The following is a 16016-nucleotide window of genomic DNA, read 5'->3' on the forward strand; positions in this document are numbered from 1 at the left end:
CACTGTGAGGGTGGGTTCATTTTTCTCTTTTCAAACTTAACAGACATTTTGCCACTGATACTGTAAGGAAAAAATCCATCCTCAAACTACACAGCCTTAGGCCAATTAAGAGAACTAGCAAAACTGTTCTATATGATATGCTGGTACTCGTCTTTGGCTTCTGGTGCACATAAATTAATCAGAATTTAACAAAATACTGGAAACAACAGTATTTTAGTTACTTTGCTACAGTAATAATTCTAGATAATTAAAATGCAAAGTGGTATGAGAACAATTTCATTATTAAACTGTAACCAGAACTCTGTGTCAAACCAACCATTCAGAAGAATTTCTTTTTCATCAATTATTTGTTATTTATCTGATGCAAATATAGGAAAGACTGATTAAAATGTATGACTCCGTATGCAGTTTCTTGTCATTAAGGCCAATGAAAGCATTTTGAGGAACATAATGAAATAATTAATTTGCTTTTAAGAATTCTCTTCTTCAATAACATATGGTTGTGCAGCACTAAATTAAAACATCAGGAACTAAATTTCACTTGCATCTATTTCCATTTTAGCTAATTATATCCCCAAGCTTTCCAACAGACCAGGCCCTCAAAATCATTTGAAGCTAAAGTGGCCCAAAGAAAAGCAGCCTTTTATCGTTATGACTTTGATGAAGAAACAAAGGTAATTCAGCCTGGGATGGCTTAATATTGCAAGGAGATAAAATATACAGTTAGAAGGAATGTCAGAAAAAATTCAGGGTACATTTAAAGTATTCAAGTTTAGTTGTTCAAATATTTACATAAATTGTGCTTCTGGCTCCTTCTTATAATTGCCACATCTGCATCTTTTCCTTAAAAACAAAACTTTTTTGATGTATATCTGTTAAAAACTGTGTTCAGTTCTGGTTGAGGTTCATTAATATATATTTTTTAGCTTTCTGGTTTGGCTGTTACCCTTAACTGGTAATCAGTTCAGCCACTATGAACCAGTTTTGAATCAGTCAGATATATTTAATATAGATTAATGCAGGCCTGCGTAACTTCCCACACGCAACTGGTTGGCCACAGTGTGAACAGAGTGCCTTACTAGATTTGCCTTCACTGTTATTCAGCTTGGCTCTTGAGTTCTTATGATGGGAATAGCTGTACCTATTTAATTTGGCCAGTGCAGTTGGGTGAGAATTTTTGTTCAGCTCATTTTGGATAAGTATTTACCACAATTTGAAAATTTCTTCATATTCAGGACAGAAAGAATGTGAGATTTAAACAAATTAGAATACGGGAGAAAACTAAACTCACAGATTCATCCATCCCCGGCAGGCTATTTTTGAATTAGCAGGGCACAAAGTGTACATAATGTCGAGGGACTGTATCTCAGTAATGGAGCACAAGCTTTGCATACAGAAGGTTCCAGGTTCAATCTGTAGAATTAAGTAGTGCTGGAAAAGTCCCTGTCTAAAAATCTGGAGAACTGCTGCCAGTCAGTGGCCATGTTCACACAGAATGATAAGGCAGGATTCCTTAGAATCCTGGCTTATTATAAACAACCTGTGTGATGGTGCACACAGCCCATTCACACCTGCTCTCTGCTAGCAGGACCACTAAACAAACTAGGGAAGGTTTGTTTAGTGTGTTGTCTGAATTGGGGATCCCGACTTGTCATTCCCCTTACAAGCTAGGATAGCAAACCAAGATTTGTTCTTGGCTAACAAATTCTGGCTTGTTTGGTAGTAACAAGCCAGGGTCTCCTGTTTAGACAACACATAAAACAAAACTACCTCGTTTGTTTAGTGATTGTGCTAGTAGGGAGGAGCAAAGAGGCTGCACCCTCTAACATGCAGCTTGTTCACTATATGCCATGATTCTCTGGAATCCTGACTTACCAGTCTGTGTACAGTTCTGTTCTGTGTAAGCAGTACTGAGCTAGTGGGACCAATAGTCTGGCTCAGTATAAGGCTGCATCCTAAGGTCCCATTTTCAATCCCTGGCAACTCCAATTAAAAGAATCAGGTAGCAGGTGATGGGAAAGACCTCTACTGGAGAGCCACTGCAAGTCCAAATAGACAGTAACGGGGTAGATGGATACATAATCTGACCCAGTACCATACAGCTTCCTTAGGTACAACATTGCACAATTGCAATGCCAGCTCAATAAAATAAATACAATGATGAATATATAACAAGGAAAAATATGTGTCCCGCTGCCCCGGGTTCCCCCCATAGACTGTTTGCACGTGCTATTACCAGATCCTCCAGAACTCCATTAATCATATTTGTTCACTGATAAGGACAAATGAATTTCTTTCTACATTTATTTCTATAACAACCCCCGTTATGCATTAATCATGTGAAGAGAGTTCCACGCAATTGCGAAATGGGACTACAACGCTGACCCACCAGTGATGTCATGCAGCTTCCCTGCCCCTGACATCCACACGCTGAGCATGGACACTTGCAGAGCGAAAGCCACTGTACATAGACCTCTTAAGCATGTCGGGTTTCCACATTAGCTGTATGATCAGGGTTCCAGCTCATTCGGAGAGCCTGCACACATAAAGGTCTATGCATGTACGTTTCACTTAATGTGTTGATGTCAGGGGATAGGGCCAGGAAAGCCATGTGACACTGGGGGCTGGGCCAGCAGCATGGGCCAGCCTAATTGCATGGAGCTCCCTTCTCATGATTAACCATGAAGGGGGTTGTAGAAACAGGGAGGGAAAAGAATTCTAGCCCATTTCAGTGTGTGTGCGCGTGTGCATCCCAGCAGCTAAGAACAGCAAGCATAATGCCTTTATGAGGAGGCCATGTATTGAATACTACAGTCAGGGCCAGAAATACTGGAACAAGGATAACTGGGTCACGAAGAGTTGGACACGACTGAACGACTGAACAACAACTCTGTACACCACCACATTGAAGTTGAAAGGAAACACACCCAGATGGGAGCGAAGTCAGGACTTTCAGCTGTAATTTAAGGGGTTTGACAAAAGTGGGGCACTAACCATTCAGGAAGGACAACCAGTGGCATACACACACACACATCATTTTGTGACTCGTTTTGTATTGAGTATGCACAGGAAATTAACGAAGCCAAGCCAAGAGATAAAGTTCTTTCTCCAGATTATTCAGTTGTTCCAAATCCCATTCAAATAAATTAAAAAGTTATTCTTTACCTTAAGACCACAGCCATCTTTGGAAAATCAATCAAAAGAAGATAGCATTAACCCCCATCCCAAGCAGAGTTTATTGCATTTATATCCCGCCTTTTTTCCTCTTGCAAGGAACCCAAAGCAGCTTACATTATCCTCCTCCTCTCCATTTTATCCTCACAACAACAACCCTGTGAGGTAGGTTGGACTGAGTGTCTGTGACTGGCCCAAAGTCACCCAGTGAGCTTCCATGGCTGAGTGGGGACTAGAACCTGGATCTCCCAGCTCCCAGTCCAACGCTCTTGCCACTATACCACACTGGAGTTTATCTGCCATATCCACATTTATTAGTGGTCATAGCTGATCTGCTACACCATGGAGTGTTTGGGGAGGTAGGGAACATGCAAGCAGAAGGTCCCAGGTTCTGCCTCTGGTATCTCCACTCAGGTAGCAGGTGATGGGAAGGAAAGACCTCTGCCTCTATTCCTGAATAGCTGCTGTCAGTCAGACAGAGTGAGGCTGAATGGACAAATAGTCTGACCTGGTATAATGCAGCTTCTTATGCTTCCACACCACAAAAAGCAAATATATGCATGAATATTTAACCAGTGGTTAAAGGAAGCAGCAGTAATGCCAAGTATCTCTAGAGCAGCCTTCCCAAACCTGGGCAGCAGCTCCACATGGCACACATAGATCTTCAGGTAGGCGAAGGTCATTGGGTCTTTGTTTCCCAGGCACATTACATGTTGATTCATTTAGGTATCTATTTGGCTAAAGCAGCCTTCCCCAACCCTCAGATGTGTTGGACGATAAGTATTTAACCAGTGGTTAAAGAAGGCAGCAGCAATGCAAGTATCTCTAGAGCAGCTTTCCCCAACCTGTGCCCTCCAGATGTTTTAGGCTCTAGCCAGAATGCCCAATGATCAGGAATGCTAGAAGTTGTCGTCTGATGAGCACCAGGTTGGGGAATGCTGCTCTAGTGTATTTGCACAGCATGCCTTCAGTTATCAGAGGAGTTCAGAAAGTAGTATAAACTTCTGTTTTTTACTCAAAAGCAGTTATTTACACAATCTGACAGAATAATTACTGTGAATGTTCATATGAGCAAAGAGAAACGTATTTATTTATTAGCTGGTGTGTAAAATGGACTAAAATGCTTCCTTCTTTGAACTACAGAAGTTTATGGGAGTAAAATGGGTTAACATTGTCCCACAAATCATCACGGCCTTAGAGAGGTGAATTTATTTAAAAAATTGAAAACAGACTAATCAATGGCTTGTATAAGCACAATGGAAATTAGACCAAAACAAATGAGACAGGATACTAAAAATGTGAGGGAAGCGAATATCGGGCTCATCTGCCAACCTATTTGAAACTAAAGGACTTTATAATGGAAGGCTATGTGAGGTTACATTGGGCCACCTTTGTGTTTCAAAGCTTCAATTTTCTTCTGCTGGAAGTACAGCTTTAAATGTTTGCCCAGAGGCAAATAGGGACACCTTGTGACTGGCTGATTACATCGTCCCCTGCCTCAGGAATGACCCCCCCCCACTGTATACAAGCCTTGCTCCTACTGCAAACAAGTCCTTTTTGACCAGTAATTCAGTGTTACCTAGTAAAAGTAAGTCCACTGGAACTACCTGCTACTACTGAATGCTTTCTTTACCTTCGTCTACATCAGCCTTCCCCAACCTGGTGCCCTTTAGATGTTTTGGACTGTAGCGCCTATCATTCCCAGTCATAGCCATGCTGGCTGCGGGCATTGCAGTCCAACACATCTGGACTGCACCAGGTTGGAGAAGGCTGCACTAAATTATCATACTTCCAGAATTTCTGGGGAAAAACATTTCAGTCCCAATCCTGTGCTAATTTACCCAATCTCAAGTATCACTGAAGTCAATGCAAGGTAAGCATCCATAGAGAAGGTTATTTAAGTTATATAAACAATGAACATAACAGGACTCCAAACATTTGTCACAGAAACCATTTAACTCCACCTCATTGCAAGGCTGAAGAATTCAACCTGAGATGGATCACAACTCAAGTTCAAAATCAATGGGAGTGTTGTGAGCCTTGAACTGCAGCCCTTTACACACTTACTGGAGAGTGAACTCAATGAGACTGAGTTCTAAATAAACATGCATAGGACTGAGCTATTAAGTACTTGTCTTCAAAGGCAATTATGCTCTTAAGACTATTAGGCTGTGTGAGATTAAAGGGAAGGCATACATTCATAAGTTGTAAAAATGCTCCTGTCTAAAAAATAATGTTTATGTTCATGAATAAACATTATGGTCTAGATATTTAGAGTGGCCACTCAGCTGCCACTCACAAGCTGGATATGTGGAACTCTAGTAATATGATGATTTATTTGACTTGTACCCCACCTTTATACCAAAAATGGCACCAAAGGCAGCTTGATTGGAGGCCTTTCATTTTTACTCTACAGCCTTTACTTGTTAATAGATAGGAAACAAGACAAATCTATTTGGCTTAGGAAAATCAGGAAGGTGAAACACTCCACAATGATACAGACTGACTTGTTGATAAACCTTTTCCTCTCTCAGGAACTGCATTTAAACACCAAAGCTCCAACCAGAAAAATAAAACAAAGCAAAGGGGACCATCCACATAAATATGAATAGCATCTGTTTATCTTTTATTTCCATGTCTACTCTGAAAATAAGTTTCTTTACAGCTTTGAACACATCTTCTATGTGGCAAAATCACCTTTAGAAAACATTAGGAAAATGTGACTGTAACAGCACAATAATTGGCATGGAAGCAACATGTGAAACTTTAATTTTATTTTATTTGACTAGTTTTCACTTAGTTTGGCAGTATTTCTTCAGCTTTTGTTGTTGTTGGTCTGACTAGATAATATTCAAAAGGATTCCTATTGGAAATGTTTCATCTAATAGCTTTTCTCATTTTCGTTTTTGTTAAACCAGCAGATATAGAACAAGATTACCACAGATACACACACTGGGAAACCATCCCCATCTCCTGCTATTGCACAGTTACCTTTTGTTGGAGTTTTGCCTTACACCAGTCACAAATCTGTAGCTTGTTTGTGAATATGCTTGTTGCAATTCCCAAAATCCTACTTTGCCTTCGATTCTGCAGTCCAGCAAGCTATAGCAAGACATGTGGCCTGGGAATGAATTCCAAGAGCACGGCTGCTTACAGGGTTTCAGTTTGGGGGAGCAGTTCCACGCAGCACACATGACGTTATCTTCAGGTCTATGGTAGGAGAAAGACATTTGGTCTTGTCCCCCCCACCCCTGCTCCATATTACATGATGATTAATTTATTGGCTTAAGCCAGCCTTCCCCAACCCTCAGATGTGTTGGACTACAACTCGCATCCCCAGCCAGGAGGGCACTGCACGAAAATGCTGACATATATCAGGCTCTGTGAGGGATATAGGCAGGCGATTCCTAGGGAACAGAAGTACCTTGAAAATAGCAGCTTCAAGCAGCCAAAATGAAAACAGTACCCTAAGTTGGCTTCTGAAAATAAAGATGCATTCATTTGGGCCCTTGAAATATTTCATTTCCTTGATACTTATGAACTTGCCATTTCCAGTTCATGCCCCTGTTTTCAGACTGCCACTCTGCCAAAGCAAACAAAGTAAATGGACTGCTCCATGCCAAGTGACCAGGTACCATGTATTTACTGAGAGCCGAAGGCTTTCAGAAAAGACAAAGTAGGTCTTGTAAATACCCTTTAACTTGCATCATTTGTGCTGTACTGACAGTATGCATTTATCGAGATAGGAAATCGGTGTTGTGTTAAGACTTCTCTTCTTGTGATGACAGGGAGCTACAGCAGCAAGAATAAAACTCAGATTGTAGGATTACACTCTATAACAGCTACATGGCCTGCTGCGCCAATTTAAGTACAGACTCTCTGATGTCTGTACATCCCTAGTGATCTTCATAAATGACTAACCTTACTCAGAAAGCTGAGCCCCACAAATGCACACACAAAAAGAGGGAAGGTGAAACCTCATTCTTCACAGTGGAACCATACCATTCTCTGCTATTTGCGTTCCCAAGGCCATGTAACTCAGATAGTAGGATTACTATCTTGTATTACTAGGAGGATCTTAGCCCCCTTTCTTTAAGCTTTGCCTTTCCAATAACGTCTACTGGGGCTTGAAATCCTCTTTGAAACCTAGGCATTTGTATGCATATTTTCAGTGCTTCCAATTTTCAGGTTTATCATGGAGGGGCAGAGAAATACCATACTTTAAACCAATAACCCCTCAGGCCAATTCAATTGTCACCCAATATCACTCTGCGAGCCAGCAATTTCTGCTTTTATGCTAAGCCAGGGGAGGAGAACAGGTGGCCTTCACCACCCACTAGACCCAGCCAGAATGGAGAATGGTCAGGGATTATGGGAATTGTACTTCAACATCTGAGGGCCACAGGTTATACGTTTTTGCACTAAGCTTTGTAGCAGAACAGCAAAGGATGGCATCTTATTCTAATACAAAGCGGCAATTCTAAGTGATTCTAGGTACCAAACATTTTACCATGGGATCAAACACACTGCTGTTAACATGAATTCAATTTGCCAGCTGCGAAAAATAGCGACACGGGAAACATAAGAAAGACAGTAGTTACATTTTAAGACGGGTACAGTTCATTATTAGAGTAAGCGGATACTTTCAGCAGAGAGCGGTGCAAACTGAGAATGTGCTCTGGAGACAACCAATGTATGAACAGTTTGGGAAACAGACATTGTTTTGGTTGGATCATGTAAGGATGATTTATCTCACCATCTAAAATGGGCTCTCCTTTCCCTCACCTTATTAACTTGCCTTTTATGCTACCTGCCAGAAACTACTATGCTAAAATTCAGAAGCGCCTTGTATATTTTTCTCTATGCAACAGGTGTGTTCTTTGTCACAGTTTACAAATGAACAATGAGTTGGGGCTGCCATATCAAACTTGAAGTTGAGAAATATGAATTTCAGTTTTCTTAGGGAAAAGGCATGTTTTAAATAGGAAAGAAATCTAGTTTAGTGCAAAGGAAAACAAACAAGTTATTCTGTAACACAGAGGAAAATCCAGGAGTCTCAGATTTCATCGCTTTTCAAAAGTGTATTAAATTACTTTGGATCCGGATTACACAATAGGTGATCAAATGTCCTTAAAACAAATTTACAGTAAATAAAATCTTCCTATTAATCACTGCATGGGGATTTTTTTAAAGAAACTTTAAATAAAGAAAAGGTGTATAAAAATAAACCCTGCCTTCTGTGGCTGAAATGCAGAGCTCGCCAGCAACACCTGCTGCAATTCAATACCTAGGAATGTAGATTTCAAGTCATACACTTCAATGTGTTTGTTTTTATATTCTGACTGGAGATATGAAAGATAATAAAGCACTGAGTTGTATGTTAGGACAGATGTTTCTGGGCTTTTTTTCCCAATCCGCATAGCACAGAATTCATACAGTCCTAAACATTACAACCAACCAGTAGTTTAGCAATGAATTTTATGATTGTAGATTTTGTTCACAATGGTTTTATATAGGTCTGCAGCCTATCATCTTTGCTTAACATAAAATCTCACTCAAAAACTTTGTGTAAATGAAGCACTATTAAGTCCCATTCATTCCAGTGGGGAGACAGATTAAGGCTAAAACTTGGAAGTAAGTTCTATTTAACCTAGTAGGACTTACTTCTGAGCAGACATGCATAGGATTGTTATTTAAACATGTATTTTGCTCTCTCAACAACACTCCTTAAAAAGCTTAACACTGGCTGGATCATGCTCTTTATTTTCATTGAAAACAACAAGGTACAGTACACTATCAGTACACTATTTAAAAAATATGTAATGCTGTTGAAAACTTTTATTATCAGCATAACTAAACCTTTCTTTACAGGATCATCAAAAGTCAGTCACTGATGTTCTGCCTCATTTCTGATCAGACTGCAATAAATTTATGCTTCTATCCTAATAATACTGTCATTTTTATTTTTTTGGCAGAAGTTGCATTTAACCCCTTCACACTTTCATGTCACTGTTTAAGTACCAGTGAAACAGAAATTTATATTTGACTTTAAGATAAAATAAATGCTTTACATCATCCTAAAGTTAGAATTTATTCTTTACTTCAAATCTATTTATTCATTTGATTTTGGTGGACTGACCCTGATTTCTTAAGAGTTAAGAGGAGAGCTTATTGGTAATACTTCAAACTGCAATCAATCACAGTTCTGATCTGTTTCTTTAAGGCCACTGTTTTCTTTGGTCTGAGATTCATCCTCTAGCACAGTTTGAAGCCACATACTGTGAGCTATGGGGAAAAAAAGCCAGATGATTTTAGAATTGTTTTCTAAAATTTTAAACACAAAGAATTACGGGGGTATAGTTAAGGATATGAATTACTCTAGATATAACATTTTAGAGACTGAGATGTTCTGCATCTTGAGAAAAGTATTGATGCTATTTATGGGGTGTTCTGTGTTTTTTTTAAAAAAATAAATGTAATTGAGGTAGCTGTTATTCTCTTACCAACTTCCTACCATTTAAAACTTTTTCATCTCAGTAGAGGAAGCATTACAACCAAGGTATAAATCAACTATTTCAGATAGGTCACTTGTACAGCCAAGTTAAAATCAGCTCAACTGACCCGTTTTCATATCTAAGGAAGTGGCTCTCATCTCAGTGCTTTAGTCATAACCGTAGACTAAACGGTTATGTTTTCCACTACACATGGAAAATAAGGAAATACTTGCCAGTGGAGTTATGCCTTATCATCCCTACACTGTAGAATACATACCTTTAGAATTATATGTAACAGGTTTAGAGAAAGAAAAGACCTTTAAAACTCTCCTTGCAAGTTACAGCCTGTAAATACTTCTTTATTACACATACCACTGACATAGTTTGTTTAGACAAAGGAAAATCTATTTCAGACTGTTTTTTAACTTTACCAACATTATGGTTTAGCTGTAGTCATTACAAAATCGTGAAAGTGGACTCCTGAAAACACTTTGCTGTATATTTATTCTAGTCAATATTTCCTTTGATTATCTTCCCTTCCACTATAATCAACCCTCCTTTCTTATCGCCAGCCCCAGGCAAATGACATATTTAACACTTGCTGCACATTGATAAGACTGACCCTATGTTTAACTTGCTCAGGAGCAAAGTCAACATTTTTTTTTTAATTGGTTCCAGTTAATGTCAATGGACTGTGAATTACTTGTAATGCTCTGTATTCAAATTTATTATCAGCAGTAAACTCTCAAAACTATTTTTTTCTAGAATTTTGATATTGTAAAAAAATAAAAACAAACCTTACTAGTCCAGGCAACAATTTGAGCTTTAAAGAATGTATTTATTACTATAACTAAGGTACACTGTTAAAGAATACATCCTATGACAGAACTTAAGTTTCAAAGACATGCTGCTAGACTTCAATAAAATTCTTTCTCAAGTTAACTATACTGAATTAATACAGTCTTTGAACCCTTTGAAGCATGGAAATACTTAGAAAATATCTGGACTATTTTAACAATTGTCTATTGATTTTTGTTTTTTAACTTTGTCACAACTTTTTTAAAGAGGCAAAAATGTTAAATGTTTGGATTCAGTCAAAGACTAGCTCCTCCAAGTTCTGTGAGCTTGTCCAATTACTAATGAGGGCGTAACTGTAATAGAAATATTTTTGACTACAGCATTAGCTACCATCACACTTGCATCGCACATATGAGGAAATTGCACATTTCTTTCTCTTCCCTTGTGGATTAAGTATTCTGAAGAAAGAACTTCATGTATTTTAGAGCAACTGAGATACCTAGGGATCACAATGATATCAAGCATACTTCTAGAGTTAATGCTCCATTGAAATGTCAAAGAGTATGTTAAAACAATTTGATAGATAGCCGTCATTTATCTAAATCAGTGTCAGACCAATGAAGCATCCTTCAAGGTTTTTTAACGCAGAGAATGTGGTGCTAGAACTTTGCTACTTCTTCCTGTTCCTCAGTCTTGAAACTGCACTGTTAAAGCATGCCACTGTTTGCCACCTATTCCAGCACTATGTCAAGATCTTACAACAAAATTGCACTTTTAAAAAATCGGCACCAGCAAAAAAGCCGTTTCCTTCCCTGTAAATTTCAGGCTCCTATCTGATCCAGAAAGTACTGAGATAATTGATGGTGAAACTCAAGGGGTGTTCACAGTTAGTTTTCTAGCAAAAACTGGCACTTCTTAGAGCAACAAAGTAAAAAAAAGAAAAGAAAGGTGGCACCAAGGTCAGCGCAAAGAAATATTGTTGCTTCTTTTTTTTCCACAAAAAGAGAAACAGTTATGGTAGCCTACAATTTTAAATTTTACCTGCCCTACAAAGGCTGAAGCCACCATGCAACACACCACCACTTTTAACAGGTGGTTTAGATACTAAAATGCACCTGAGGAAAAATGTAAACATTCGAAAAAGGACACTGGAAAAGCAAGGCATACATACAGATACGGAAAATTCACCCCTCCCCCCTACGCTGAATGAACATTTTAACAACAACAATTACTACTACTACTACTGCTGCTGCTGCAACTGAAGAGCTATATATACAGGGCAAATGAGATTACAGGAATAATACTGCAAGTGGAAAAGTGCAATGCACCTAGGTTGGTGGTGTTTTTCTAAGTTTTGCAAAACATACATGCATGCACACACACACACACATATATCTGAATAAAACTGTATTCTGAAAAGTATGCCTCTTTCATCTGTGCTGTTACTTATTTTGGTAGTGCTTTTTGGCATGCAAATAAATAAAAACAAGGGGGGAAAGTGAAAGAAAATAGTAGAGGGACCTACATTGAGCAGTGTGCCGGTGTTGCCACTCTGTTTGTGCCAATCCACTGAAGCATGCTTTCAGAGCCTTCTCCTGGAGCATGCAGGAAGACGGACTTGCAGTGTAGAAATCCAGCATTTGACCAGGGCTTACTGCTAGAACATCCATACAGTCAAACATGATTCCCCCTCTACAGTATGCCTGCAAAAGTGCCTTCCTCTAGGTGTGGTGGAAAATGGCATATAAAAGTACATCCAACTCCATCAAACTCTGCCCCCTTTTTGGCACGTAGGCTGTTGGTCTTTTTCCCAGACCAGAATCATGAATTATGACAGACAACACAGCTAAAAGCCTGTAATTGATCCAAATGATCATTTACCATTTTCCAGGCTGTTCAGCCAATCCAGCAGAACAGGGGGGAAACAAACAGCATTCCAAGTTTCAGTTCTCCTTCGCCTATTCCCCAAATCTGTAAGGAGCCTTCTTGCCTTTTAGGCTCGCCCTGAATATATGATCTTTTTTGTATCCCGTCTGGCGTCGAAGTTTTGCTGATAAAACAGGCTCTGCTAGGAGCTCTGGATCCCCCTTCGCCAGTGAATAGATCCTTCTGCCTTCGAACAGCTCACTTCCTACTACTTGTGTCACACAGAATGAAAGATTGAATTGCTTAATATATGCGAGTGAACTTTCTATGAACCCTTCCCAGGCTGCTAACCTTCAAATGACCCAACCAGTCTGACATCACCAACTCCCAGGATTCTCACACAGCTTAAAAACTCCCAGCAGCCTTGCAAAATAATACAGGCAGGCACGGAAGCAGGAAAGCACTAGCTGCCGTCCCTAGAATTGCACGCCTTTAGAAAGGAAAACAAATACTAAAAGAGGAATCTAAAAGCATATAAAATAGAAATAGCGGTTGCCTGAGGATTTTAAGCAGCAAGCTTTTTTCCTCCCTTAATGGACAGTGCTTAAAGTCCTTGAAATCTCTCTCTCCCCCCACCCCCCAAATCTTCTTTCCTACAAAGATTCCCTGCCTGTTCTAGGGAAAACTATCATACACACTCAATACCCTGCATAGGCATGCACCAGCTTCACAACTACACTGTCCAGGGAAAACAAAAAATGTGACATGCTAGCGTTCTCCCTATTGCAAACAGTAATTTTCTTGCCTGGTACAATGAATGAAAAAATGATTTCCAGACTAGAATTAAAGCTCACATGACCAGCATTCACCAAGCACTGGAATTCCCTCATGCCTAACATGCGAGTTAGATGTGCTTCCTAATTCATCCCTCAAGTTTCCCTATATACATGTCCATGACTATTTTACATTTGAAAACTGCAGTGTATAGCAAAGTAGACATTTTGTGCAATTTTCACACATAAAGTTGGTAAGTATACACTTTATCCCCCTGATGTGATTTTTTAAATCTCGGTGTATGAAAAACATTGTGTGTGAAAGAGCCTTCCATGCAGACAGATGCTTAGCAATTCAGTGCCATTATGAAAAACAAACCAACCCAGAGCACTTAGCAGGAACCCTCTATGTTTGCTATGAAAAGACCACTGAGTAAGTAATGGTGATAGTGCAAATATATGGATGGTGGCAAAAGCACAGATTTCTAATGGCAACTGTAGCTTTACTTCTTTTGATAATGTTTTAAAGGAACAGTCCATCCTGCTTTTATCAATTCACACAAAGTTGTTGGTCTGTGAACTCAGGCTGTGCACACTGCACCTGCTAGCAATTCACTGTAAAGCTCAATTTCTTAATTGCTTGCAATTAATAAGTGCACCAAACACATGAAAACACAATGCTTCATTCTGTTTAGTTGTGTTTGGTGCATACTGGAGAGAACGTGAGAGCGCATGCGCATTATCCAACTCTATCATTGCTCTGGCACAAATGACACTGCGCTAGTAGAAACTAGGTTCTGAATTATGTGCAAGAGGAGACTCCAACTAAAGTTACAGTTGCGCAAGAGGTTGCAAAACCATAATGTGTAACTTCTTCCAGAATGGAAAGATTTGGGGGAGCTCCGCTAGCACTATTTGAGTTTGCAGAATGACCTCTGGATACTGCCTATATCACACACACACACAGGATTGGATCCAGACTTAGTCATGCCTAGAGCAGATCTACTGAAATCAATGGGACTTAAGTTAGTCCTGCCTTACTTGTCCTGTTGATTTCAATGGGTCTACTCTAACCTTGACTAAGTCTGGATGTAATCCACTATATTTTAATGTGTGTGTTTTTGTGAGCTGCCCAAATAACTTGTGTTATGGAGTGGCTAGATAAAGATAGTAAAACATAAAATAGACATTTGCAGTACTAATAGAGGGTGTGCAGAGGGTAGAGGTTGGCCCACTCAAAATAGGATGAAGCTGCTCTGACTTTTGTGATAGCATAGGAGAGAATGCTGAAGTTTTGCAACTCTTCCCCGATAAAAGTGCTATGGTAGAAGTGACACCAGTCGAAAATCATTCCTCCCTGCAATAGCTAAGAAAGAACTGCATCGAGAACAGCATTTCAAGGACTGATATCCAGGTCTGCCCAGAATGATGCTGCCAGAAACTTGGATATCACAAGGAATAGTGTGTCCTTTCCCTGCAGCAGTGTATCTCCCCACAAGGAAAAGGGATACAACTTCTCAATAGTCATAACCATTGACTATTTCTATACCACCAACCAGCCTGAATCAGGTGCTTACTCAAAGGCAATTTCTTTGCTGTATCTTGCAATAAAATACAAATGTGGACATACCCATGACTGATATGATTGATGAATATCACCACCTGCTTTGCACATTGAGATTTTTCAAATGTCAGAATGGTTTCAGTAGGCAGGGGATCAAATGTGGACTAGCAAGACCTGGGATGAAATCCCTGCTCAGACATGAAACCCATTGCCTGACCTTGGGCTAGGCAATCCTTTAGCCTAACTAACCGCAGACAGCTGTTGTGGTATTACAAATGGGGGTAAACCCATGTGTGCTGCTTAGAACTCCCTTGGAGAAAGGTCAGGATATACATGTATGAAATAACTCCCCTACCTTGCCCCAAATCATTCACCATGCAAAAGCCACTCATTTTATGACTCCATCTACTCATCCAGTCAGTTCAGGTCTACCTTCCATTCCAGTTGTTCTTCCCAGAGTTAATGTAGCAGATTGTAAATTGCAGCATTATAGAAATACAAAGAAGTCACTACCAAAGGTTTCTATCTAGTGCCAGGTGCAAAACACTTCCTTCTGTTTTCCCCACTCTCTCCAAAATCTGACAATAGCAAAGCATTTGTAGACATATACAACAAGTGTACATCACAGAGTGTGAGGCAGGATAATCCATATGAATTAGGATTTTGGGAATTCACCTTGGCTAGGGATCGCTTTTAATAGCTCTTATGTTATGGTGATGGAGAAGGTGTACCTGCTGACCACACTCTGCTATGAAGCAAGTAAAGGCATAGGGACCCTTTACAGGATGGAATCTGTCCTTCTGGAAGTCCTTTAAATACTATCTCACTAAATCAACCCAGTTTTACATAATCCTTATGGGTTATACTCAACATTATGCTGGCAGAAAAATTACAACGGTTTGTGTTGTTCTGCTAATGGTTGCACAACCATTGGCAGAACTACCACAATTAATGCAAGTAACACCTAACCGAATGAAGTCATAAACAGTTTTGGAATGCCAAATTTGCAGAAGAGTTTGTGCAAAGCCTCGTATGATGCATTGTGTATTAGCTTGTGCAAGTGGAATCAGAGTACTGGATTTTATACTTGTGCAAGGATGATGACAGGGTTTCTGCAAGTGGAAGAAGAGAGAAGAGAGCTTTGGCTGGTTGGTGGTACAGAAATGAAATAAATGAAATGAAAATGAAGAAGCTTCGTGCTAGGTGAGTGAAACCATTGGATACAACCCAATGTTGTTAGTGTCCTGGGATCCTGATTTGCAAAATTTGTGACAAAAAAGTGACACCCCCTCCCCCACAAGTGAGCATTAATTAAATTAAATCAAATCAAAAGCTTATCACATAAAG

The 16016-nt window shown here is 39.6% G+C and overlaps 1 protein-coding gene across 6 annotated transcripts in view; it reads right to left on the bottom strand.

The window, feature by feature from the left end:
• Window positions 1–16016, bottom strand: part of RARB (retinoic acid receptor beta) — a 453999-nt gene that overhangs the window by 128514 nt on the left and 309469 nt on the right. Inside the window, exon 1 of one of the 6 annotated variants that reach the window (XM_084858320.1) lies at window positions 11992–12705. The exons of the other annotated variants lie outside the window; for them this stretch is intronic. Coding sequence (XP_084714446.1) covers window positions 11992–12148 — 157 coding nt within the window. The 5' untranslated portion in view covers window positions 12149–12705. Of the gene's footprint in view, window positions 1–11991; window positions 12706–16016 lie in introns of those variants that run through there. 6 annotated transcript variants of the gene reach the window in all.

The sequence above is a fragment of the Heloderma suspectum genome, chromosome 5 (assembly GCF_057233095.1).
Source record: "Heloderma suspectum isolate Gila_16-S chromosome 5, 16-S_ref, whole genome shotgun sequence".
In the NCBI taxonomy this organism is placed as follows: Eukaryota; Metazoa; Chordata; class Lepidosauria; order Squamata; family Helodermatidae; genus Heloderma; species Heloderma suspectum.